Genomic DNA, 24,175 nt, shown 5'->3' on the forward strand with positions numbered 1-24,175 from the left:
AACCGCTCTGGGACGTCGTGACCCATGTTTCTGACTGACTTGAAACAAGTTGACAAGTTATATAGTTGCCTCGGTCATTACTAATGGTAATTGCTGTCATCAGCAGTAATCACAGCAGCGAGGGACTCCTGCTTGGTTGTGACAGTATAAACTTTGCATGTTGGCAAGTCAGTTTCCACGCCCCCGAAAACTGCTTCCAGATACGTTTTCTAAAATATTGGGGGACGGGGGGAGGTTCCAAAATTTACTGACGGCCACTGTATAGCAGGTACAGAGCCGACGAAGTCCGCTCTGTAGTAGGAGACATGTCATCCAATACTTAACACTTTCTGCTCACACTTCATGTCTGCTTCCTCCCTCCAGCTCATCCTCTGGTCAGTGATGCTGTGTCCTCCTGTAGAAATCAGATTACGAGGCTAAAACATGCGTAGCGGCTGGAGTAGGTGGTGGAGACTGTTGTTATTGCATAGCCTTAACGCTGCTGAACCTCATTTTCTTGATCTTTAAGGACTTGGGAAAGACTAGCTTCACTGCATTGCTGTCTGACATTAAAAAGCATAATGAACACAAACAAATAAAATATGTGAAAATACTTTATGAATTATAACACAAGGCAATATCAAAACAAAAATATTTAAAAATATAAACAAAATAAACCCTTCAGTAGGTCCCATTGCTGGCCTTAGGCTCTCCACGACATAACCAGTTTTAATCAGGGCAATCCAGTTTTCCAACAGAGAGATTTTCTGAAAGAGCAGAATCCATTATCTGTTTTTGTATGAACATTAGCTAGTATCCTACTTATCATTAAGAATTTGTACTGTGCCCTGGCTGGTGTGGCTCAGTGGATTGAGCACGGGCCTGCGAACCAGAGCATCACGGTTCAATTCCCAGTCAGGGCACATGCCTGGGTTGTGGGCTGGGTCCCCACTGGGGGACACACGAGAGGCAACCACACACTGATGTTTCTTTCCCACTCTTTCTCCTTCCCTTCCCTCTCTCGAAAAATAACTAAATAAAATATTAAAAAAAAAAAAGAATTTGTACTGTATCCCTTAATTCAACTACTACATCAACTTACTCCTCCAAAGTAATAATACTCAATCACTTTTATAAAGCATGCTTTTCTTTTTTTATTTTTTATTTTTTATTTTTCCCAGGAAGAACAATGGATTATGATGAGTTACTAACTCTTTCATGTTTACAGTGTCTGGTACTAAGGAAAATGTGTTTTCATGTGAAATTAACCTGAACCCCAGGGACCCACCTCAAAGAAAGTAAGGTTCGAGGTACTCCAGCATTCTGGGGTGTGACTTTGACTCCTGCTTGATACTCACATGGGGCCATCTGCTGCTCCCCACCCCAGCGGCACCTTGGCCCAGGAACTGTTCCCCAACTTCTTCGCATAAAGGCTAAATGCGCCAACTAGGCTGTACCTTAAACTACTTGATGCAAAGAAATAACAACTGTTGACTGACTCACCCATGATTAATCTTCAACAAGTTTCCTTTCCAGATAAATGTTTATCATGTATAAAATAAACATGTTTACTAGTAGTATAATATGTTCTTATATAAATCAGCAGTTCAAAATGTCCTAGATCAAGCAATACTAATAACGTCCTCACTGGAAGTCCTCAAAATTCACTGTGGTCTATGATATTCAGAATGTCTGGATGTGCTATACTAGCATTTTTTTCAAAAGTAACTGAATATTTTATATATTCTACAAAGAATGTCATTCATGACTCTTCAGTTAAATGTTTTTTCTGGTTTTTTTGGTTTTTTAGCCAAATGAACCTACTGTAAAAGGCTGCTGGTATTTGGATAGCTACCCAAAACCGGTTTAATTATTTCACACATTACCTACCCAGGAAAGCAATCGTGGAAGCAGACATAGATAATCATATAAACGGACAAGCTTTCAAACCATTAAAGGGCTCCAAGGCTTAAGATCAAGTACAGTAATAGAAAATGGCACTTTTTATGGAAAAGTTTTACTTTATTTTGTAAAATAATATTTTGAATTAGTTACTTTACTTTCAAAACAATGCAAATACAATGATAAGCACTAAGTAAAAAGTACCCTGCTTCATGAACTTATTTTTAACACACTGAAGGCAGCAATATGTGATCCAATTGTAAAATGTAACACATACGTGTAAACACACACAACTGAACAGTTGTGAAAAAGAGGATTAATCAAAATATTCTGTTTAAAAATATTAAATTCAAGTTATGTGGATACTTTATGCATAAAAATCATACCATATAATCACAGACTTTTCAATGGTCATTTCTAAAAAACAAAACTTTAGTTAAAAATTAAACTTGTAACTTCTTTTCCAAAGTACTTTTAAAACTACACTTTCAAATTAAAATAAGATATTTTAACAATTTCTTCCAAAGAGATGTTATACAGTCCTTATCCCAAGAAATCTTCTTGTGATGTATAAATAAATCTGCTAATAGAGATTATTAAAAGCCAATCTAGAAAAGAAAATAATTTAATTAAGTGAAAGTCAAAGTGTGATCTCAAATTATCATCTTTCTCCTTCATCTCACTTCTTTTCACGCTGCTTTTTGAGCCTGGGAGTAACTTGAAGTGAGTTCACCTTGATCTGTGTTTTCCCTCCTATCTCCTGGTTGTGGTGCAGCTCAGGGAAGCGTTAATACCACCATCTCTACTTCAGCAAACAGGAGATCTAAGCCCAGAGTCACTCCTACCCCTGGGCTGCACTGAGTAAGATTACAAAGTGCCTCAAGTCGATCCTCGTTGCAGCAGCAAGGTAAGCTTCTAGAGTGATGATTGCTGCATGGTTTTGTTGCCTTACTACCAATTAACCATTCAAAACAATAAAAACCTGAACTTCAAACTGTCTATACACAAATAATCATTTAAAAGTTGGGAAAAGGAGAAGTAACTATAGCCCCAACCACCTATAGTCTCCCCTCATCCATTCCTGGAGCACACAATTTATTTTTCCCATAATTATCCTAAATAGAAATATTAAGCTTTCACCTCCACTACGTCAATAGTGGCACTTAGGTGTGTCACTTGGGTTGGAAGCTCTGGAGGCAAATAGGACATCAATCAGTCTTGCCCGGCAAGTTTTCAGTCCGCACGGCCGCCTCGGCCGCTGGCGGCGCTGGGGCCCCCGCGGGCCCCTCTGCTGAGCAGGCAGGCGGGGGAGGCCCGGGGGCACACAGGGGAGTCCGCCTCAGTTTTATCACTCGGTGTGGGGTGGCCTTCTTGTCGGAGGACAGAACCTTAGCTGGAGGGGGGTGTGCGGCTCCATTTTCAGCACTCCGGGTCCCATAGGAAGCCGGGGAACGCCCAGGTACCTCAGTGCCTGCAGGGGACGGGGCTTTAGACAGTGCAGGGTGCCGAGCTGTCCCCGCACCTGAAGACTGGTTTGCTGCGGCCAGAGACCAGGCCTGCAGGGCACTGCTGGGAGGCACCCTGACTGAAGCCGAGTTCTTGACCTTAATTTGGGTGCTGGTGGAAGGGCCCAAAAACCTGACAGGCTTAGGAACCATCTTACAGTTCACTCCTTCTTCCTCTTCTGCAAATGCGGCCAGTCGCCTGCGAACACAGAGGCATGACACAGTCAGCAGTCACATGTTCAGCATCTTCGAAGCTCACCTTCAAGGTGAGCTGAAAGGTTTTCATCAAGAATTAGAATCAAGAGGTTTTTGTGTACCAACAGACCTTATTTCTCATCTCCCACCAAGGTCAATAAGTAAATCAGCAAGTTTATAAAAGACTGCTTCAACTTGAGTAGAAAATCTTTCAAAGTCACATATAATACCAATATGTTAAAATTGGGAAATGAGATGTTACATGAGAATTACACCACATGTTCCCCAAAATCCTAATGTGATTGATCCAGAGGATAACCAGAAATATCCCGAGTTGTTTTTCCCAGAACAGTAATTTCAAGAGATTTACTGAAGGAAAAAAAAAGGGTTTCACAGTCAAATAAACTTGAGAAATGCTGCTGCATATTTTACTCTCCTCTTGGAGTGCTAAAATCTATATGAACGCATCAAAGATTCTGGGAGGGCCTACAGGAAAAGCACCTGTTTAACTTGGTTGGATGCATATTTCCCAATCATTCTGTAATGAAGCCTTTGGCACCCAATAAAATTAGCATTCTAGGGGACACATTTGGGGAACTGCTAGAACAGTCAAATCCATGGCAGGGTTAGATAGATACTTTCTGAATTAGAGAAGTAGTGGACAAATCTTCAAAGATTCCAGATGAGTCTGCCTTTCATTATAAAAAGCCTAAAGGGGGAACACTAGTTTAAATGACCTTAAAACTGTCTTACAACCCCTGTCAAAAACCTGCTGTTCCTTCCACTGCTGCCCCCAGTTTCACTTCGGGAAGGCCACCTCCCAAACACGGAGTGGAACAGCAACCCTCCAAGTCCTCCCTCTCCCCCGGCCTTGCCACGTTTCCAAAGGCAAAGAGAACCCAGTGAGCTCCGATCCCGGGAAACGGGACCATGGCATGGGCGTTAAACATTGCCCCAGGTAGGAAAGAACCCAAACACAGTAATCACTCCTTATCCTTGCTCTTACTTTCCATGGTTTCAGCTACCCACAGTCAACCATGGTCCAAAAGTACTAAATGGAAAATTCCAGAAATAAATATTTTGCAAGTTTTAAATTGTATGCCATTCTGAGTAGTGTGATGAAATCTCGCATCCAGCATTTCCACACTGCCTGTGCTCAGCCATCTTGATTATCAGATCGACTATTATGTGCAAATAATCCTATTTTCCTTAATAACAGCCCCAAAACACAAGAGTAGTGATGCTGGCAATTTGGATATGCCAAAGAAGAGCTGTAGAGTTCTTCCTTGAAGTGAGAAAGTGAAAGTTCTTGACTTAATAAGGAAAGAAAACAGTATCGTACACTGAGGTTGCTAAGATCTACAGTAATGATGAATCTTCTACCTTGGGAAATGGTGAAGAAGAAGAAGAAAAAAGAAATTTGTGCTAGTTTTGCTGTTACACTGCAAGTTGCAAACGTTAAGGTCACCGTGCGTGTCACTTAGTTAAGACGGTGGCAGAGGTGAACAAGAAAACAAGTTCCGACTGACGGCAACACGTTCTGGCAAAAAGCACCGAGCCTTTATAAAGCCTTCAGCCAAGGATGCCCCAAAACAAGTCACAACAGGCCATTCACTGCAAGTAAGGGAGGGTCACACCGATTCAGGAAGAGGTGTGCACTGAAAAATATAAAAATTACTGGAGAAGCTGTGTCTTCTGAGGAAGAAGCTGCTGCCACATTTCCAACAGCTAAACAAGTTTTAAGGAGAAAGGACACTGTCCCAAACGAGTCTTCAAAAGCAATGAAATGATACGAGAATATCTAGGATTTGGGGCTATCTCCGGTTTCAGGCTTCTACTAGGTGACTTGAAAGTCATCCCCCATGGAGAAGGGGGCAACTACATAATGTATTCAACCCTAAAACTGTTGAACATAACTGTTCAAAACTCTGTCGAACATTCACCAGATAAGTTTTATCTTTGGCACCTCAGAAGTGTTTTGTTTTGTTTTTTAGTTATTTTTCAAGTACAGTTTTTTTGTCTATTTCTCCCATCCCAGCCTCCCCCACCCCTTGCTCCCCACCTCCCTCCCATTTCCACCCCCCTTAGTTCTCGTCCCTGTGTCCTTCCTATTTGTTCCTCCAAATCCCTCCCCTTTTCCCCTTAACTTCCCTTCCTTCTCCCCTCTGGTCACTATCCCCTTGTTCTCTATTTCAGTATCTTTGTGTTTTTTTGGGTTTTTTTTCTGCTTGCTTGTTTGTTTTGTTGTTTAGCTTCCTGTTAAAGGTGAGATCATATGGTATTTGTCTTTCAACACCTGGCCTATTTCACTCAGCATAATGCTTTCCAGTTCCATCCATGTTGTTGCAAAGGGTAGTAGCTCCTTCTTTCTCTATGCTGCATAGAATTCCATTGTGTATATAAGTCAGCATTATCATTATCCTGCTGATGAATCAAAAATGATGCTTAATAAAATCCCAGAGGAAAGACAATGAACACAGAGAAGAGTCTCCAAACACCATTCCTGCCACTTTGCTTTCTGTCCACATTTTCCACTAGACTCGAGACCAAGGTTTGTCCATCGTGGCACCACTGCCATTGTGGGTGGCACAGCTCTTTGCTGCAGGGGCTGCCCTGAGCATTCCAGGACATTTAATGGTGTCCCGGGCTTCCCCTACTTGATGCCAGTACCATTCCTCACTCCACAGTGTGACAACCAAAAACATCTCCAAACCTTACCAAATATTCCCCGAGAGACAATATCACCCCCAGCTGAGAACCACTGCTCTAGACCCAAACAAAATTTGCTAAATATAGGTTCAATGAGCAAAAGAAATGATAACAAAATGAGGTCCTTTAAGAAAAAATATGTTTTCACAAGAGTTGAATAACTACTAAAAACTGAATAAACTCAGCATTTCTGAAAAAGATTGGAGGACACAAGTAAGAGAGCATTCTGAAAGTCAAGGGGCATTGAATCAAGTTCGGGAGCAGATGGTCAAGAAACCAGAACATCCAAAAGCCATGAATAATTCCCAGACTATAACAAAGAAAGACAATTTTAAATGTATTTAAAGCACAGTAAAAGACACACATGGGGAGTGAAATTAATGCTAATAATTTTATAGAATACAAGAAAATACCATTAAATTAAAATGTTATTTGTGGCAAAAAAGGAGAAAGAAATTCAGAATAAGTCACAAAAAAATTCAAATGTTAAGTCTAATAAATACATTTTTTGATTATTGCCATTAAAGCCTGGATTTCACTTTTGTGGGGAAAACTATTTACCAGAGCATTCCCACTGTACAAGTGTTATTGAAACCACATTCTCTCTAAAATAACGTACTATAACCCAGTTTTAGATAATTATTTGCACTTCTTACATAGTTTTGGTAACTTTGAATTTATTGAGATTATATTTTGGTGGTAAGGCAGAATATTAACCAATGTGATTAATAAGCTTAGTAAGGTCAAAAACTATTATTCATTTTCCCAACAAAGGCAGGCAAAATATAGGTCACAGACTGAAAAAACAAAAAGCAAAAAACATCAACAGTCCCTGGCTGGTGTGGCTCAGTGGACTGAGTGAGCACCAGCCTGAGAACCAAAGGGTCACTGGTTCCATTCCCAGTCAGGCACAAGCCTGGGTTGCAAGCCAGGCCCCCAGTGTGGGACACAAAAGAGACAACCACACACTGATATTTCTCTCCCCCTCTTTCCCCCTTCCTTCCCCCCTCTAAAAATAAATAAATAAAACATGAACAGAATGCACGAATGACCTCTTTCGAACTGGGGCCATGTGACGCAGGCTCCCAAGTAAAGGCCGCTCTTCCAGAGTCCAACACTCGATCAGCTCATGGGGCACCCGCCAGTAGCTAACACCTGGAAGATAAAGACATAATTAAGAGAGCCTTTGCCCACTGCAAAATAAATGCTCAGAAACATTGTTTCGTATAATATAAGCCAGAGAGTCCGAGGTTCCTGCCTCCCATTTGACGCAGGGGCGTATAAGTAGAAAGTGGTCCCAGATAAACCCCGCAGTAGAGGCGCAGCTCATGACCTGGGCCTGGGAAGAGCTGGCTACCAGCCCCGGCTCCACCACTGACAAGCAGCAGGTCTCCGTGGGCCCTGGGCAGCTGGCTGTGGCGGTTAACGGGGAGGCTCTGGAGCTTCTAGACTGCCCAGGGCTGAGTCCCACTTCTGTCCCTCACTAATCACGCGACCTTGGGAAAGTTAATTCACTTTTCTGTGCCTACATTTTCTCGTCTGCAGAATGTTGATAATTACAGTACACATCTCACAGGACTGCTGTGATGACTGAACGAGTAAATAAATGCAAACCGCTTAGGACAAGGCCTGACACACACTCGGCACCCAGGAGATGTCAGTTACCTTGATAACAAGTCCGTGTTGGGAGCAGGACAAACACTGGCTGGAGGGTGGGCGGGGTCTCTAACACTTGCCCTGTCTACCTTGTTGGCTTGGTGTGACCATCAACTCAGGTGAACTTGGTGAATCACTCTCATGAATATAATCACACCGTATGATTGTAAGATATCGCTACCCTAGAAGCACCTTTTCCAACAAGAAAAATCTGAGTTAATGCATTAAGCCAAAATTCCAGTCAAATTCGTTTCAATTTTTAAACCTGATATGTTTCTGATTGAAAGCTGAAAATATATTCTTATGAACCTTAAAGACATTATGCTAAGTGAAAGAAGGCAGGCACGAAGGTCACATATATGATTTCACTTATAAGAAATATCCAGAACAGGCAAATCCACTGAGACAGAGAGCAGGCGAGAGGTTGCCAGGGGCTGAGAGCAGAGGCGAACAAGAATTAACTCCTTATGGGTAAGGGGTTCCCTTTTTGAGGTGAAGAAAATGTTTTAGAACCAGATAGAGGTGGTGGTCACACAACACTGTCAATATGGTATATGCCACTGAAATGTATACTTTTATTAATTTTGTTATGTGAATTCCACCTCAATTTTTTAAAAAAAACATAAAAATTTATATATAGATTCATAAAGAAAAGCTTAAAATGTTGAGTAAAAATTGTCCAGCATTAAAAGAAATAACCGTGAAGTACCAAGAAGGGCCTTGGCTTCTTCTTTTTTATCATGAAAGGTCTGGTAATAATAAACAACTTAGCAAGTTGGACATATAAATTATTATATGTTACAGTTATGTCTGATACTCGAAGAACTCTCTGAACCTCATTTTAAGATAACAACCTTCTGGAACTGCTTTATGATGCTCCCAAACTGACTTGAGCTAAAAAAAATTCCCAAATCTCATCCATTAAGGTTTTTTTTAAGTCCAGTTTATTATGAGATAATTAACAGTAAATAAAAATTCACCCTTTTTAAAGTACACAGTTCAAGGACTTCTGATGAATGCATAGTCATATAATCATAGCATAGTCAAAATAGAACATTTCTACCACCCCAAAATGTCCCTCCCCTCCATTCCCTGGTTTTCTCATTTCCAAGGTGTCATGTAAATGGAATCACAGTTTTGTGTCTGGCTTCTTCAGCCGGATGCTTTGAAGATTCATCCATGTCGCTATATGTATCAGCGATCATTTCTTTTTATGCTAAGTAGATTCCATTGTGTAGATATACCACTGTTGGTTTTTAAAACTTTCACTTTCTTCCTACCAGTACAGCAATTCACATTCACTGTATAAAACTTTAAAAATATTGAAATATATATATATATATATATATATATGAAAATCAAAGTCACTTCTAATCCTAAAATTAGGAATGATGATTTATGTTATTTTGATATATTTCATTCTAATTTTTTCTATTCATATGATATGCACATAATTAAACTTGACATATAATTTCCTTTCTTGATTTTGACCAGTTCTTTTTTTCTCATGAGCATTCATCTATATCAGCAATTTTCAACGTTTTCATCTCATGGCACACATAAGCTAATTACTAAAATTCTACAGCACATCAAGAAATATATTTTTGCCGATCTGACAAACAATAGGTACAATTTTGATTCATTCAGATGGCTGTGTTGTGTTGTGTTGGCTGTTGTGTTGGCTGTTACCATTTCTTTATTTGACAATATAAGCAGAAAGAGGTCAGTGCCCCTGACTAAATAGTCAGGTATTGCATGTTTTAAAAATTATTCTGGCACACTAGTTGAAAATCGTTGATCTATGTAAAAAGTTATTCAAAATAATTTAAATAGGTCTATTATCCTATGGATGTGCCAAAATGTATTTAACCCTCTATTATAGAAATTTAGAAGACTTCCGGTCAAGATGGGCATACGTAAACATGGCTCATCTCACACAACCACATCAAAACTACAACTAAACTATAGCACAGTCATCACTAAGAACCATCAGAAATCGAGTTGAATGGAAGTCTGACAACAACAGAATTTTAAAAACCACATTAATCCAGACTGGTAGGAAGAGTGAAGACACAGAATGGGCTGGTCCCACATCCATGTGCAGTGGATAAAAGTTCAGCAGGGATATCTAAAGAGTGAGAAGTCCAAGTCCCATACTAGGCCTCCCAGCCCAGCATTCCAATGCCAGGAAGATAAGTTCCTAAAACTTCTAGCTGCAAAAACTAGCAGGGATTGAGTCAGTGGAAGAAAATTCTACAGTCTCAAGCAGTTTCTCTTAAAGAACCCACACACGGACTCACTCAGACTCACTCCCTGAGTTCTAGCAGCATGGTAACCACTTGAAAGGCACCAGTGGCACACAGGGAAGAACTGAAGTGTCTGGCATTAAGGCGAGAGGTGAAGGACAGCTTTCTCCCAGACAGAAAGGTGGGCAGAGGCTATATCACTTTTCTGAACTCTCCCCCAACAGAGCCACAGAGCCGGCAGGCAGGTGCCATATCTGAGACTCCAACAACCTGGCTAACACTGTTTGCTCCACCCTGAAGATCCCAGAGACTCTGTCCCACTCAGTTTATGGGCCCACCCAAGCTGTTAACAGTGGCTTTTCCATATGAATGGCTGGTCTTACTTCATACTTCACAACTTCCTAAATCCTTTCAGACAAGAAAGAGCCGGCCTCAGTGAGTCCCCAGACCCTGTACCTCTGCTAAGGTGTCCTAGGTCCACCACCAACAGCAGCCAGCTTTGGATCACAGTTCAGCTTTACCTGGTAACCTCCAAGCCCAGCACAAGGAGCAGCCATCTACAGATTGCTTTATAGCTCATACAAGATGGCCACGGGCAGAGCACAGGTGGGGACAGACCTTGGCCTGCACCACTTCAGAAACCCCAGAGCCTGTGCACCCAACAGAGAGCTATAGACCACATCAGAGCAACACCACCCTGCCCCTGCACAGCTGATCCTCCACAGAGGGCAGAGGTTGGTGGTAAGTGGTCACAGCCAATCCTTGCAGCTGACTAGTCTGGGTAAATCCCTCCCACTGGCCTGCCAACAGCAATCAAGACTCAACTACAAGAGGAGAGAGTACGCAGCCCACACTAAAGGTACACCTAAAGTGCCCAAATTGGGTGACAGGAAAGATTGTGCCACTAGACCCTATAGGACACCTACTACATTAGGCCATGCTATAAAGACAAGTAATCATAGTAGTTCTACCTAATACACAGAAACAAACACAGAGAGGCTGCCAATATGAGAAGATGGAGAAACACGGTCCAAATTAAAGAGCAGATAAAAACTCCAGAAAAAGAACTAAACAAAATGGAGATAAGCAATCTATTAGATGCAGAGTTTAAAATACTAGTCATAAGGATGCTCAAGGAACTTAGTGAGGACCTCAGCAGCATAAAAAAGATACAGTCAGAAACAAAGGATGCACTAACTGAAATAAAGAGAAAGAACTGATTGTCCTTTTAGAGGACAAATCAGTCCAGTAGAGTGGACAAAGCTGAGAATCAAATCAATGATTTGGGACATAAGGAAGCAAAAAAACAACCAATAAGAACAACAAGAAGAAAAAAGAATCCAAAAAATGAGGAGCTTCTGGAACAAGGTCAAGCATTTCAACATTCACATCATAGGGGTACCAGAAGAAGAAGAGAAAGAACAAGAAATTGGAAATCTACTTGAAAAAATATTGAAAGAAAGCTTCCCTAATTTGATGAAGGAAATAAACATGCAAGTCCAGGAAAAGCATAGAGTCCCAAATGAGATGGATGCAAAGAGGTCTACTCCAAGACATATAATTAAAGTGCCAAAGGCTAAAGATAAAGAAAGAATCTTAAGAGGACCAAGATAAAAGCAGTTATTTGCCTATAGGGGAGTTCCCATAAGACTGTCAGCTGATTTCTCAAAAGAAACTTTTCGGGCTAGAAGCAAGTAGCAAGAAGTATTCAAAGTCATGAAAAGCAGAGACTTACAGCCAAGACTGGTCTACCTAGTAAACATATCATTTAGAATCAAAGGGCAGATAAAGAGCTTCCCAAACAAGAAAAATCTAAAGGAATTCATCATCACCAAACCATTATAATATAAAATGTTCAAGGGACTTATTTAAGAAAAAGAAGATCAAAACTATGAACAATAAAATGGCAATAAATACATATCTAGCTACCAAAAATTGAATCTCAAAAACAAACTGAAGAAACAAGAAGAACAGAGACAGAATCATGGATATGGAGAGCATTTTGATGGTTGCCAGATTGGGGGTGGTGGGAAGGGGGAATGGGTGAAGAGGTGAGGGGATTAAGAAGTACAAATAGGAGTCCTGGCTGGTGTAGCTCAGTGGATTGAGCACGGGCCTGCGAACCATACACTCACGGTTCGATTCCCAGTCAGGGCACATGCCTGGGTTGCAGGCCAGTTCCCAGCAGGGGGCACACAAAAGGCAACCATACATTGATGTTTCTCTCCCTCTCTCCTTCCCCCCTTCCCCTCTATAGATAAATAAATAAAATCTTTAAAAAAAAAAAAAAAGTACAAATAGGTAGTTACAGAATAGCCATGGGGATGTAAAGTGCAGTAAATGGAGCAGCCAGAAACTGCCCATGGATGTGAACAGCAGTGGGGGGACTGCCTGAGGGAGGGAGTGGTGCTGGGTGGAGGAGGACAAAGGGGGAAATACTGGAACAAATGTAGTAGTATAATCAATAAAATAGAATTTAAAAAGAAATTTAGATTGCTTTTATTTCTTTGCCTATTATGAGTAATGCTTAATTGAAGACCTCTGTTCATAAGCTTTTTCTGCATGTGATTATATCCTAGAATTACTAGGTCAAAGAATATGAACAAGTTTGGTGCAATTGATATGTACTGATTATTTTCATAAAGTAATGTTAATTTTTACCCCTGCCAAGAATGTATGAGATATTTACTAATCTGGTATACAAAAATGCTTGTCATTTAGTGTATATTTAATTGATAAATAACAAGTTTTAACCTCCTGCCACTTGTTTACTTCCCTTTCACGGAATTTTATGCTCATGAACCTTACACATTTATTTGTATTAGGTATGGAGTTGATTTTCTAATCGATTAAAACAAACCCTCTCTGTATTAATGGTATTCTTCTTCAACTTAATGTAACATTATTTATCCTAGTTTTTAGTGGTCTTTTAATTTTATTTTTGGTTTAAGTCAATGCTTTAAATATTATATAATCAAATTTATTAATCTAGCTGATTATTTAAAGTTTATCATTTCTTTCCCTACTAAGAAATCAATTATTTGCTTAAATTTCCTTTTAGCTTATTATAGTTTCATTTTTCATTCATAAATATACCTGGGATTATTCTAATAAATGATGAGAGGTTAAAGTTGTTTTTTTCTCAAGCATACTTAGTTACTTATTAAATAATGTTTTTTCATTGATATTTAGTCAATCGATTATGTGACTTTCTTATTACATAGTATTTTTATTCTTATAACTTTATTGGAGTTTAGTATTGAACTCTGCATCTATTTTTATACCAGAAACACGTGGTTTTTATTATTATTATCCATAGCATGTTTTACTACCAAACAGAGTTATACTTATCCCTCCAATGACCTCTACTTCCTAAAATGTCTTGGCTATTTAACCTGTTTATTCTTTCAAAGGAATTTTAGAATCATTTCAAGATTCCCAAAGAGTTCTATTGATATTTTGGTAGGAATTGTGCTAAACTGATGATGTAATCTAAGAAGAAATGAAATCTTAATAATATTCAGATTCCCTATTCGGGACCATCATATGTCTCACCATAATCTTCATGTCTTCTTTGTTTAATAAATGGATTGATGGATAAATACATTTTTGCAATTTTATTCATAAAACACGGAAGCATTTCTTAGGGCAGTCCTAGTGATTTTTTGTTTTATTTATTGCTATAGTGAATGAGATTTCCCCCTATATTTCTAATTAATTTATCATAAGTAAGTTGCTCTATGTTTACATGTGTTGTACCCAGCTATTTAAGTCTACTCAACTGACCATTTAAATACATTTATTTGATTCTTTTGAGTTTTCTCAAAAGATATGCTGTCCACAAATACCAGTAACTATCTTCTTCCTTCCAACAGGTCATTCTCTTACTTCTGTTTCCTGTCTTATGGCTTTCCACAGGCCTTCCAGAGCTTTATTAAATACAAGTGATGCTCCATTACATGCTTTCTAAAAAGTTAAAAGCAATTGCTCACTTTGTAAAAGTCAGGGATCCTAGCTCTCTGCTCCAGCTTCCTAAGTCAGCAGAGAAGGAAGCCTGGCCAGGCCCTGCCGAAGCCTCCTGGGCAGCCCACCCGTCCACCAATCTGCCAGAGGCACAAAGGAAGACTTAGAGCACCATGAGGTGTGTTCCTCATCTTAAACCCAAATGTCTCAAAGCCAATTAAATCTAGAATAATAAGTTTGAAAAGAATAGCACTTCTTTTATTATACTTCATCCTGTCTGCTTGAGGGGTATAAAAACAAAGGACAAAGGCACAAAAGTGAGGGTGCAAACACGAGGAAAGAAAGAAGGGTTGGTAAAGGGGGAATTGCTGATGTATTTTTTAAAAGCCTTTTACTCCTTTTATTCAATATTACATGAGTGGCAATCATTGTTTCTATCAGCTTTTAAAATCATTTAAGGCCTGAGATGTGTGCTGTTTATCTTTGGACCCATTTTTCGGATTTAGCATAGTGCTTGCATTTAACACTCAGTAAATGCTTACTAATTAAAAGAGAAAACCACCTTGGGCATAGGACAGCTCATCTTCCATGATCCTAAAGCAAACAGCATGGCCTCTCTGATACTCAGTTTCTTCATCAATAAAATGGTAAGTAGCATAAAGGTTGTTTTAGGACTGAGATACTGAATGTTAAATATGTACCACACTGGATATTAAACAGCACTGTTATTATCAATTCTCATATAAGCAGTTTGGTAAAAATGGCCAAATTTCCAAGTGTGCCTTTAAAGGTTGTCTTAATTGTTTTATAAGAGCTCTTTAGACATCTTACTCAGCATTATTTTCATTTCTTCTCTCTCTCTCTCTCTCTCTCTGATTATACATTTCATGCTTAATTTAAAGGTACACTTCCTGGGACAGTGCCAGGTACACAGTTGGTGCTAAGTAAGTAAACTCTTGTTTAATTAAACTAGATAAGCACAACTAAGAGAAGCATGTTAGGTTGCTGATTATAAACTGTTTATTATAAACTGTGATCTAGACTCAGGTTTAAAGATTTACAAGTAAATTATCTCAATGTTACCATGACATGAGAAATACCAGGACCACACACAAAAAATACTTTCTCAAAAAGGGAAATGATCATTTAAGCTTACTTTGTCTTACTAAGCATAAGTCTACCTTTTGCCATGAAATAAAAGAATTGTACTCTACCTTTTCCTTCCCAGGCATCAAAAGCATCCATCATTTTCTTCAGTTCTGCTACTGAATAATAGCTCCAAATGTACTGAACATTATTTCCCGCCTCTCTAGAAATATTGCAAAAGGTAATGAAAATATACTACTGGGTATAAATGTATGTGTGCATATATATATGGCTAATAGACAATAAGTGCTTGCTCTTAAGGAAAAGGTTTGTTCTGTGACCTTTAAGGACACACATATAATACTATATACTATATGAGTATAATATACTGTATGAATATACTAACCTACATTTGATCTCTTTTATGGTAGTAAAGTTTTTATTAATTTCACAATATAGACCATGCAGACAAATCAACAAATCTTTAAAATAACTTTCCTTAAAAAATCGCCTAACTGCAGAAAAGTTAGAAAAAACTCAACTTTGACTAAAACTTTCTTAGCACTTTGCCAGGCAGTTACATATCCTATAGAGAAATATCTCTGCCTGTAAAGAATTCAGAAAATGACATAATTAATCATCTAAAAAACAAACTCATGTGATCATGCATTAATCACTAATATATGTTCCAATCCAATATCCCAGAGAATTTAAATTTTTTTTTATTTTGCTAAGTGAATTGACCAGTGTAACTAAGATTACAAGGAAAATATTAAGAGAATCACCATTAAGAATTTAACATGTTCAAGACACAGAATTTTAAGACTGGGAGGGACCGAAAAAGTCTTTCTTCATCTCCCAGAACAGGACACCAAGGCACAAGGCACCTGGGTCACCTAGAGGGCTGCTGATTCCTCGGCCAGTGTGTCTGCCCACAGACTATGGTGGGGATACTCAGGCACCTGGCTTTGTTTTCTTTCTTTCTTTTTTATAAAGCCTCTCAGGGGATTCTGATGTCAACTCCCAGTTGAAAATCACAGTACTAGACCACAGAGATGGCCCACAGCTTATATACACATGAAATGGACTTAACTATGACTCCTCACGAAGCAGGCCTATCCCGACAGCTCTGTTGGCTCGTTTTGCCTGTTGAGAGGTGTTAATGGCCTCTTCTAGTCAACCACATACTCCATTCAGTGATACCTCATAGAAAAAGTCAAGGCTTAATTTTGGTCCTTTTTCATTTTTAAATATGGAAATATGGACATACCTTTTAAAAATGCTTTTACTGTGAATTCTTCCTCCCAGCTGCTTATCAATAGCATCTGTTCCATCAGTCTTTGTGGCGTACACACCGATAATTCTGCTCTCACAGCTGGCACCAGATGTGTTAAGATAGTGGAGAACCCAAACTGTTGGTTTATTGCAAACTAAACCATACGAATCACAGAAGTCTGTTAAAGCCTGGAGCAAAAAAACATACATATCAATTTGAATTTAATTCTGGAAAATAATTTTTAATAAAAAATTAATTTGCTGTTACTTTCATGTAAAGTTGCAATTTCAGTTGGTTGCAAGGGAAATAAAAAGATTATGCTCAGTCTTTATGCCTTCAAAAAACAAACATGCATATGTTGAATTTGGGATGGAGAGCAAATCACCAAAAAAGCACCACCTAAAAACCCAACACTTTTACACCTACAGAATCCTTTTCCACATGGTAATTACATTTTATTTCAACATCATTTTTAATTTTAAAATCTCCACATAATAACTAAGTTAGACCTTTGTACTTTTCCCTTTATTTTCCCCCAAATTTCCCATTTGACTCAATCTTCCTTTTACCTTCTACTGACTACCCCATGGTGGACACTTATTTTTAAATCCAAACCCAATCATGGATTAAGCAGATTTTAACTTGCTCTTTCATACTGCAAAATATGAGTATATAATTCAATAAACAATGTCTAAGCTCATTTGGCACTTACCCACCTACTCATTCATTCACTTGAATATTAAGAATCTGCTATGAACTGAGCACTGCCTAAGGTCCTGGAGATTCAATGGTGAACAAGAGACAGGGTCTGGCCCTCGTAGAGTTTACAGCTAATGCAGAAGACAGACATTAAATAAATGCTACTAGGTGAGCCCATGAGGTGCTAAGGGGCACAGAGCAGGAGGGCTTTGCCCATTGGGGCGGCAAGGGCCTGCCCTGGGAGAAATGACATCATTATTGCTGTGAGTGCACCCAGCACAGGCACTTTTGTCTGTTATACCCCAAGTACCTGGAATAGTGCCTGAAACAGTGCCTGACACAAAGGACACACTTAATATTTACAGACTCAGTGAATGAAAATAGCACCCTGCTATGTCTTGCATTTTCATTTAGTATCACTATCTAACTCCTGTATCAGTTTTTAACTTTACTCGTACACTTTTCAACTATATTATAAACTGTTCGAGGACAAGAATTATATGTTGTATTTCTTTGTGTCCCACACAATCTCTAGAACAGTGCTCCGTACGCCGAAAGCATTTGACATAAACATGTTGGCAGACAGAATGAAGATATGCATGCTATGTCCTTTTTGCATACAAACAAGGAATAAAAGACTACAGAGTTGAGACTTCAAAAGATGAGTGTTGACCCACCCCAACCTTCCACTCCAGCTTTTAAGCCACATTCTGCAGACGGGGCAAATTTATAAATAACTTCAGTAGCAGAACCCATACAATCATGAAAATTCCTAAAGGGGATCTGGAACCAAATCAACTTCCTCTTTACATTCCACAACCACAGCATCAGATTGCTCTCCTAAAAACTGATATTCAGATCAAAGAATTTATAGCAATTCTTTTCTTAGAAGTCCAAAGGTGCTAATTAATAGCAAACATACTTATCAATAAGGCAAAAACAGATAATTAAGTAGTAAGATCTTTAAAATGTGATTTAAAATAGAAACGTCTTTAAAAAGATTTACTGATCTCAAAGTGAATTAATCAATCATGTTTTAACTTAGTAACTAAACTCACTGAATCGGGTATAAGGTTTTATACAATCTTTTATTTATTATGACCATTCTTTTAAAAATAATACCATGATACCCTCACATACTGTGGTATTGCTCTTAATTTCAAAAGAAAACTTTAAGAGAAGAACAGTTCTATAAAATAGCCATGAAAAAGTGTTAAATCTTCAACGAAGAATATAAACTCCATAAACTTTTGAGTAGACATGTAATGCACTTTCCTAAAATAGAATTTTGGCCTTAAAATGACCAGTAGTCATTAAGAAATGTGTCTTCAAAAATTACAAAAAGGTATGTAAAACTGTCTCATATTTGGTTTACGTGAAAACACAAGCTACACAAAATAATACACATTGCTTTGTGCATAATAAATATATATATGTACACATATATATATTTTAAAACTTAAGAAAATGTCAAGACCTTTTTAAGTTCTATATTTGACCTTAAAGAATATGTCTCCATTTCATTGGCCAAGTGGTCAGACAGGCTGTATGGATAAGGGATGCCAAAGTAATCAGCCTCTTCCTGTAGAGCAACTCGGGTTTGCTCATCTGTGGGAATGTGAACTTCTCCATGAAGATAATCCAAAAGGTATTTAAACAGATGTCCATCACGGTCAATAATACAAGCCCCTAGAAAATATTAAGTTCAAAAATAATTGCACAGATACATATGACCATTGACAAAACTTCAGCATGTCAAACTAAAATCAAACCAAGGTAGAAATGTTTCTCACAAGAAAGTGAGAAACATCCAGTGTTCAAATAGGTTTAGTCAGACTTGGTGATCTTCTGCATTCTCACCTACCCTATAGGAAAAGGTATTCTGAGCTCCATTTGGAATTTTGGATGCAATGACCACATTCCCACTATGGCCACTGCAAAAGCCACGGAGACCTCAAACTGCTGGTAGAAACAGAAGCTTACCCCTAACTCCAGCCCCACTGGGCCAGGAAAGGCCTGTGGAGTTCCTCTCCAATGAGGGTTTGCAGGGTGCTTGTTACTACGCCCAGTGTTCGTGTGGATTTGTAGCACTGACACATAAACCCAGGGTTCCCAGCTCCAGGCATGCCAAGTATTTGGATTTACTAGATTAGTCCTTTTGTACTGTGAGAATGCAAACTTTAAAAAAAACAAATGCTATGCTGGTACTACTTTACAATAAAAGGCTTTTCTCAGGCAATTTAGCAGAATTTTTAAACTCATATCTGTGTGAGGTTTCTCAGTTAATTCCTTTTCTCCCTTGATTAGTTTGCAAAATATAATATTAAAAAGGTAAAACTTGGGGACGAGGAAATAACTCAATCTCTGCTTACCATCTTTCAACAGCAACCTTTCTGTCCATATGGACATCAAGCCCTGGGCACCAGCCATCAGTGTTTCCCATGTGTTTTACTGCCATTCAGCAGGCAAAGCAATCTCTCAGGACCCAGGGTTCACTAACAGTCCCTCCTGCTCAGGAGCCTCCAATCCCTCTCTTCTAACACAGAAGCAGGGATGGGTTCCATAAGCCCCAGAACCTCTAGGATGTGCAAAAAGCGTCCAGATAGACTAGGTGATGGGTTTAACACTAACTACGCTAACAATGACTATCCTGTTAGTTATGAGGGCAACTACTTTTTCCAGAGATACATATTTTTTAACTTGAAAACCACAGAAGAAGCTAAAATATTTAATCAGCCACAATACCTTTATCCATGGAATAGCATGAATGTAACAACTTTCAAAATACCTATAGGATTAATAATCCCTATAATTAGGTCATGGCTGGCCTCTACACACTCACTTTTTTGTCAACTTTCAGCAAAAGCATCAGATTCCAGAAACTGGTATTTAATAAATCTCCATACAGCCCTAATGATCTCACTAATTAGTAAACTAATCTAATATTTGTAATTAGGAAAATCAAAGGGAATTTAAATTAGACTCTTATTTTAATGAATATTCATAATCATGCTTACAGACTACAGATATTTACCTGATTCATCTGTTTTTAGAGGAAAACGACCACTGAACATGGATGCCAGCATGGAGTCCTTAAATCGGCACAAGGACTCACGCCTGGCCGAGTAAATACAGCCACCCACGTTCAGTCGGAGAATATCTAACATCTCTTCCTCTGCCTTGCGACCTTCCATCGCTCCCACTGACACCTGAATTTTTGCCTTGAAACTTTCAGAAACTGCAAAACAATGGTGGTCCCCGTCCCCCTCTGTAAAAACAAAGGACAATCACCACTGACATTTCCAACAATGGATAATAACATAAATACATTTTAATGTTATTTCAAATAAATTCTTCAGGACTGACAATACTGAATTGAAGGATTTTATACAACATGAAAGAAATCTGAGATATGCTGAGAATCTGGAAAACTTCAGCTCAGACCATTACCACCTAAATCATAGTTGTTGAGATGACTGTTTAAAGAACTGAACAATGTATTACATGTTGTCTTTTGTCAATGGTGAGGTGTACTTATGATCTTCAACATTCCCATCTCTCTTTTACCAACAGCAAGTCTGAGGGAGCCGTCTAGACTGCAGAGGACATGCGGGACATGGGATGAGGCTGCTAGGTGCTTACTAGCTCTGGGACCTTGGGCACATATTTTATCTTCCTCTGCCCCTGTCCTCATCTACACAATGGAGGTAGGGATGGTGCCTTTCTCCAAGGACTATTAGAGGAATAATTGACAAAACATATAAAAAGCATATAGAACAGTCTCTGGCTTAATAAAGGATAAACATTACCTATAATGACACAAATTTTACCATAAGCTATATACTAGGGGTTTGATATTGGCTGTGGAGATTTAAGGCAACAAAGGAACAGAAAAACGATGATAATTGTAGTTCCTAAATTAGGTTACTAAGGAAGATATAATTACCAACTGAGATCAGAATTCCAGGTATGCCAGTAGTCAGGCTGGTCCAAAAAAACAACAAATAACATCTGTAAGTCATGAGACTTCTTCACTCTAAAATAGCTGAAGCTTTAGAGAAGTTTTAAGAATTTGATTTAAGTTATCCTGGGAATGGATGAACCACGGGTGACTGTGGCATTTCAATGTAACCTAAAACAACACTGTGATGAAAAAAGGACTCCCAAGTTGAGATCTACCACATCTGCACATTCCATAGCAACTGTAAAATGAGCTCAGCTGCATCCATGGCAATTCGCTTTTACTGTGTGATCAGTTTAGATCCTTTCATAGAGGCTGCAATTTATCCAGTCTCCCATGAAAGGGGGAAGGAGACCATTAGTCTGAGGAAAACCATGTGTGTTGAACATGGCCAGTTGACTGAAACTATTACATGGTCCAACCTACAAAAACCACTTATGGATCTGACTTCTTGCACTACTAATAGGTCCTGGGAGTAGCCCCACAATGATCCAGGTGAGAGAATCACCTCTGAGGCATGAGATGGAACTGGTTCATTCTGCCCCAGTTACCAGCTCTCTGGAATCCTATCTATTTTTCAGAGACCCAGGCAAACCTCACTACTTGTATCTCCTTCCTAATCACCCGCAAGTTAGAATCTTTGCACAATTCTCAAATATACTTGGTACCTCTGTCTACATTCCACTTTTTTAATCTCTAGTTTGGGGGCGTGTAAGCCCCTGGAAAGCAAGTCCTGCATCACTCTTAATAATTCCCATTTACTGAGTGCTTATTATGTGCCAGCCACCTGAGACACACTACCTAATTCGCACAAAAGCCCTATTGGATAGGACTTAACTGTGCCTATTGACAGATGAGGACACTGGGGAAAGAAGTAAGAGTGATGTGCACAGGGTCCATACTAACACAGCCCTGGCAGTAAGTGATGGCGATAGCTCCAATCCAGGTCAGCAGGCCCAACTCCAAGCTCTTACTGCTGCACCCCACACTGTCTCCTTCAGCGCTGCCTCACCCCAAGGCTCCTAATCCAGGCACTGCACTCTGAGCATCACTTGAGCACAGGAGCACCGAGTGCAAGGGTTTAAGAGACACCCCTGCCTCAGTCAGTCTCTCCTAAGGCAGAGGATCATCCCCATTTCAAGTTCAGTCATGGTGCCCCAACCTCAAATGCACCCACTTAGGCTCCCTATTGTGTCGGAAGTGCCTTGCTCCCTGGGGAGGTGTCCCCAAAGTGCGGTCCTGGGACCCTCCTGTATCAAAACCATCAGGAACGCCTGCTGAAATGCAGATTCCCGGGACTCAGCTCAGAAAGTGGGAGGAGTCAACAGTCCACCCGCGGATCCACTTGGAGAAGCGCTGCTCGCTGCTCGGGGAATTCGCACTTCTCTCAGAAGGTTGGATGAAAAGGGCTCGGGACACCAGAGAGTCGCGCTCGAGTCTCCCCAGGGCCTGGCAACCACGGAATCGGCCCCAAGCCGGATCCCGCAGTCCGGGCCGCCCGTCTTATCAGCGCGGCCCGGGCTCTTGTTTGGGTTTCCCTACCACCTCCCGGGCCCGCAGCCCACCCGGAGCCCAGATCTCCGCATGGATGAGACCGAGACAAGGTAGGCAGCCTCCCAGACTGACCTGCGGCCCGCCCGGCCCTTGGCGAGGCCGCTGGACCCTGCGGAGCCCCTACTCGGAAGAGAGCGCCTCCTCCACGACTCTGCAACTCTTGAAGAAGCGCGGCCCCGACAGCGCCCCCGTGCGGCTGGCCTGGCCCCACAGTGGCATCCGGGACACGCCCCGCCCCGCCCCCTAACTGGTGGGCCCTCCCAGCCAGCGCCCCGCCCCCAGACTGGTTCCCCGCCCCTCGCCTTTTGGCCTCCAGATTGCTCCGCCTTGCGACTAGTCGGGTTCAGTGTAGATGCAACCTTCCTCGGTAAAGAAATGGTCGGCTGAGAGACATGGAGTGGATGCCAAGGCCGTTAAGCAGCTGCTTTTAAATAGGAAGAAAAGAACACCAAAATTGCGGCTGTCCGTGGTCATTTCGTAAGTGATGAGTTATGATTAGTTAGGTTTTCGCACACCCAGGTGAGGGCCCTTCCCGCCAAATTGGGCTGCTCAATGTTAAGATTTATCAATATATTACACTTAGAGTCTAAATCCATTTGGGTAGTATTTGGGATTTACAAAGCTATTTCACACAGATCATTCTTGTTTAATCTGTGAGACAACCCTGTGAGACAACCTTATATATTCATTCCCATTACAGCAAGGAAAGTTGAGGCAGGAGCGAACATTTATCGAACACTTCTGTACACGTGGCATTCTTCCAAATCCTTTGCATACACCATTGAATTTCCTATTAACCCCAAAAACCCCAAAAGAGTTCTTTCATTTTCTAGCTGCACCCTACTTTATGCAAAAGACTGCTAGATATTTCAAGAATAAAACACAGTCCTCTTTTCAAGATATTTTCCCACAGTCCATAATACAGTCAAACCTCCATTCTCGAAAGTGTCCCATCTTGAACAATTCAGTTCAAAAAGTGATTCAGTTTCTCAACAAATCGCTCCTTGAACGGTCTACTGGAAAAAATTAAGTTAGACAACCACTATAATTGGTTCTTAATTCCTGTGGGTCTCAAAGAAGGAGAATATACAATGAGAGGTAAACCCACCTACCCCCTCGGATATTAATAGCCAGGTAAGGGATGGAAGATTTGGTCACTAGGAGTGAAAGACTGAATATGGCAATGTCACTGATGCATGACATGGTTTAATATAATTCATAATGATTACATAAAAGTTATGAATTATATTTACCAAATAGCAACACTTTCAATTTTTTGTTTATTGAATAAGTTTTAGAGAGAAACATCTATTTGTTGTCCCACTTATTTATGGATTCATTGGTTGATTCTTTTACATCCCCTGATGGGGGGATTGAACCCACAAACTTGGTATATCAGGACCAACTGAGCTGCCCAGCCAGGATTCAGCAACACAATTATAAA

General features: G+C 39.9%; 1 protein-coding gene across 2 annotated transcripts; it reads right to left on the bottom strand.

The window, feature by feature from the left end:
- Nucleotides 1-641: 641 nt before the first annotated feature.
- On the bottom strand, nt 642-22,903 carry KCTD18 (potassium channel tetramerization domain containing 18). Of its 2 annotated transcripts, XM_037167578.2 has the most exons (8): nt 22,804-22,903; nt 21,163-21,200; nt 20,251-20,484; nt 18,694-18,905; nt 16,512-16,705; nt 15,370-15,464; nt 7,343-7,445; nt 642-3,585 (listed from the first exon to the last, which is right to left on the bottom strand). In XM_037167578.2, exons 3-8 carry the CDS (start codon nt 20,408-20,410, stop codon nt 3,090-3,092), a joined length of 1,260 nt encoding a protein of 419 aa, XP_037023473.2. In that variant the 5' UTR covers nt 20,411-20,484; nt 21,163-21,200; nt 22,804-22,903; the 3' UTR covers nt 642-3,089. The 2 variants fall into 2 exon arrangements, with proteins under 2 accessions (XP_037023473.2, XP_037023472.2); XM_037167577.2 differs by lacking the exon at nt 21,163-21,200.
- Nucleotides 22,904-24,175: the final 1,272 nt, after the last annotated feature.

The sequence above is a fragment of the Artibeus jamaicensis genome, unplaced genomic scaffold, assembly GCF_021234435.1.
Source record: "Artibeus jamaicensis isolate MK-2021 breed Jamaican fruit bat unplaced genomic scaffold, CSHL_Jam_final contig_391, whole genome shotgun sequence".
Classification (NCBI taxonomy): domain Eukaryota; kingdom Metazoa; phylum Chordata; class Mammalia; order Chiroptera; family Phyllostomidae; genus Artibeus; species Artibeus jamaicensis.

What these genes read in the sequence shown, in the direction of transcription:
- KCTD18 (XM_037167577.2), bottom strand. Translation starts at nt 20,410, where the DNA reads ATGGAAGGTCGCAAGGCAGAGGAAGAGATGTTAGATATTCTCCGACTG. An exon ending in AGTAAAAGCATTTTTAAAAG is followed by an intron (nt 15,465 to 16,511) that starts GTATGTCCATAT and finishes CAATATTTCTAG; the next exon opens with AGAGGCGGGAAATAATGTTC. An exon ending in ATGGCCCCAGTTCGAAAGAG is followed by an intron (nt 3,586 to 7,342) that starts GTCATTCGTGCA and finishes CTGTGTTCGCAG; the next exon opens with GCGACTGGCCGCATTTGCAG.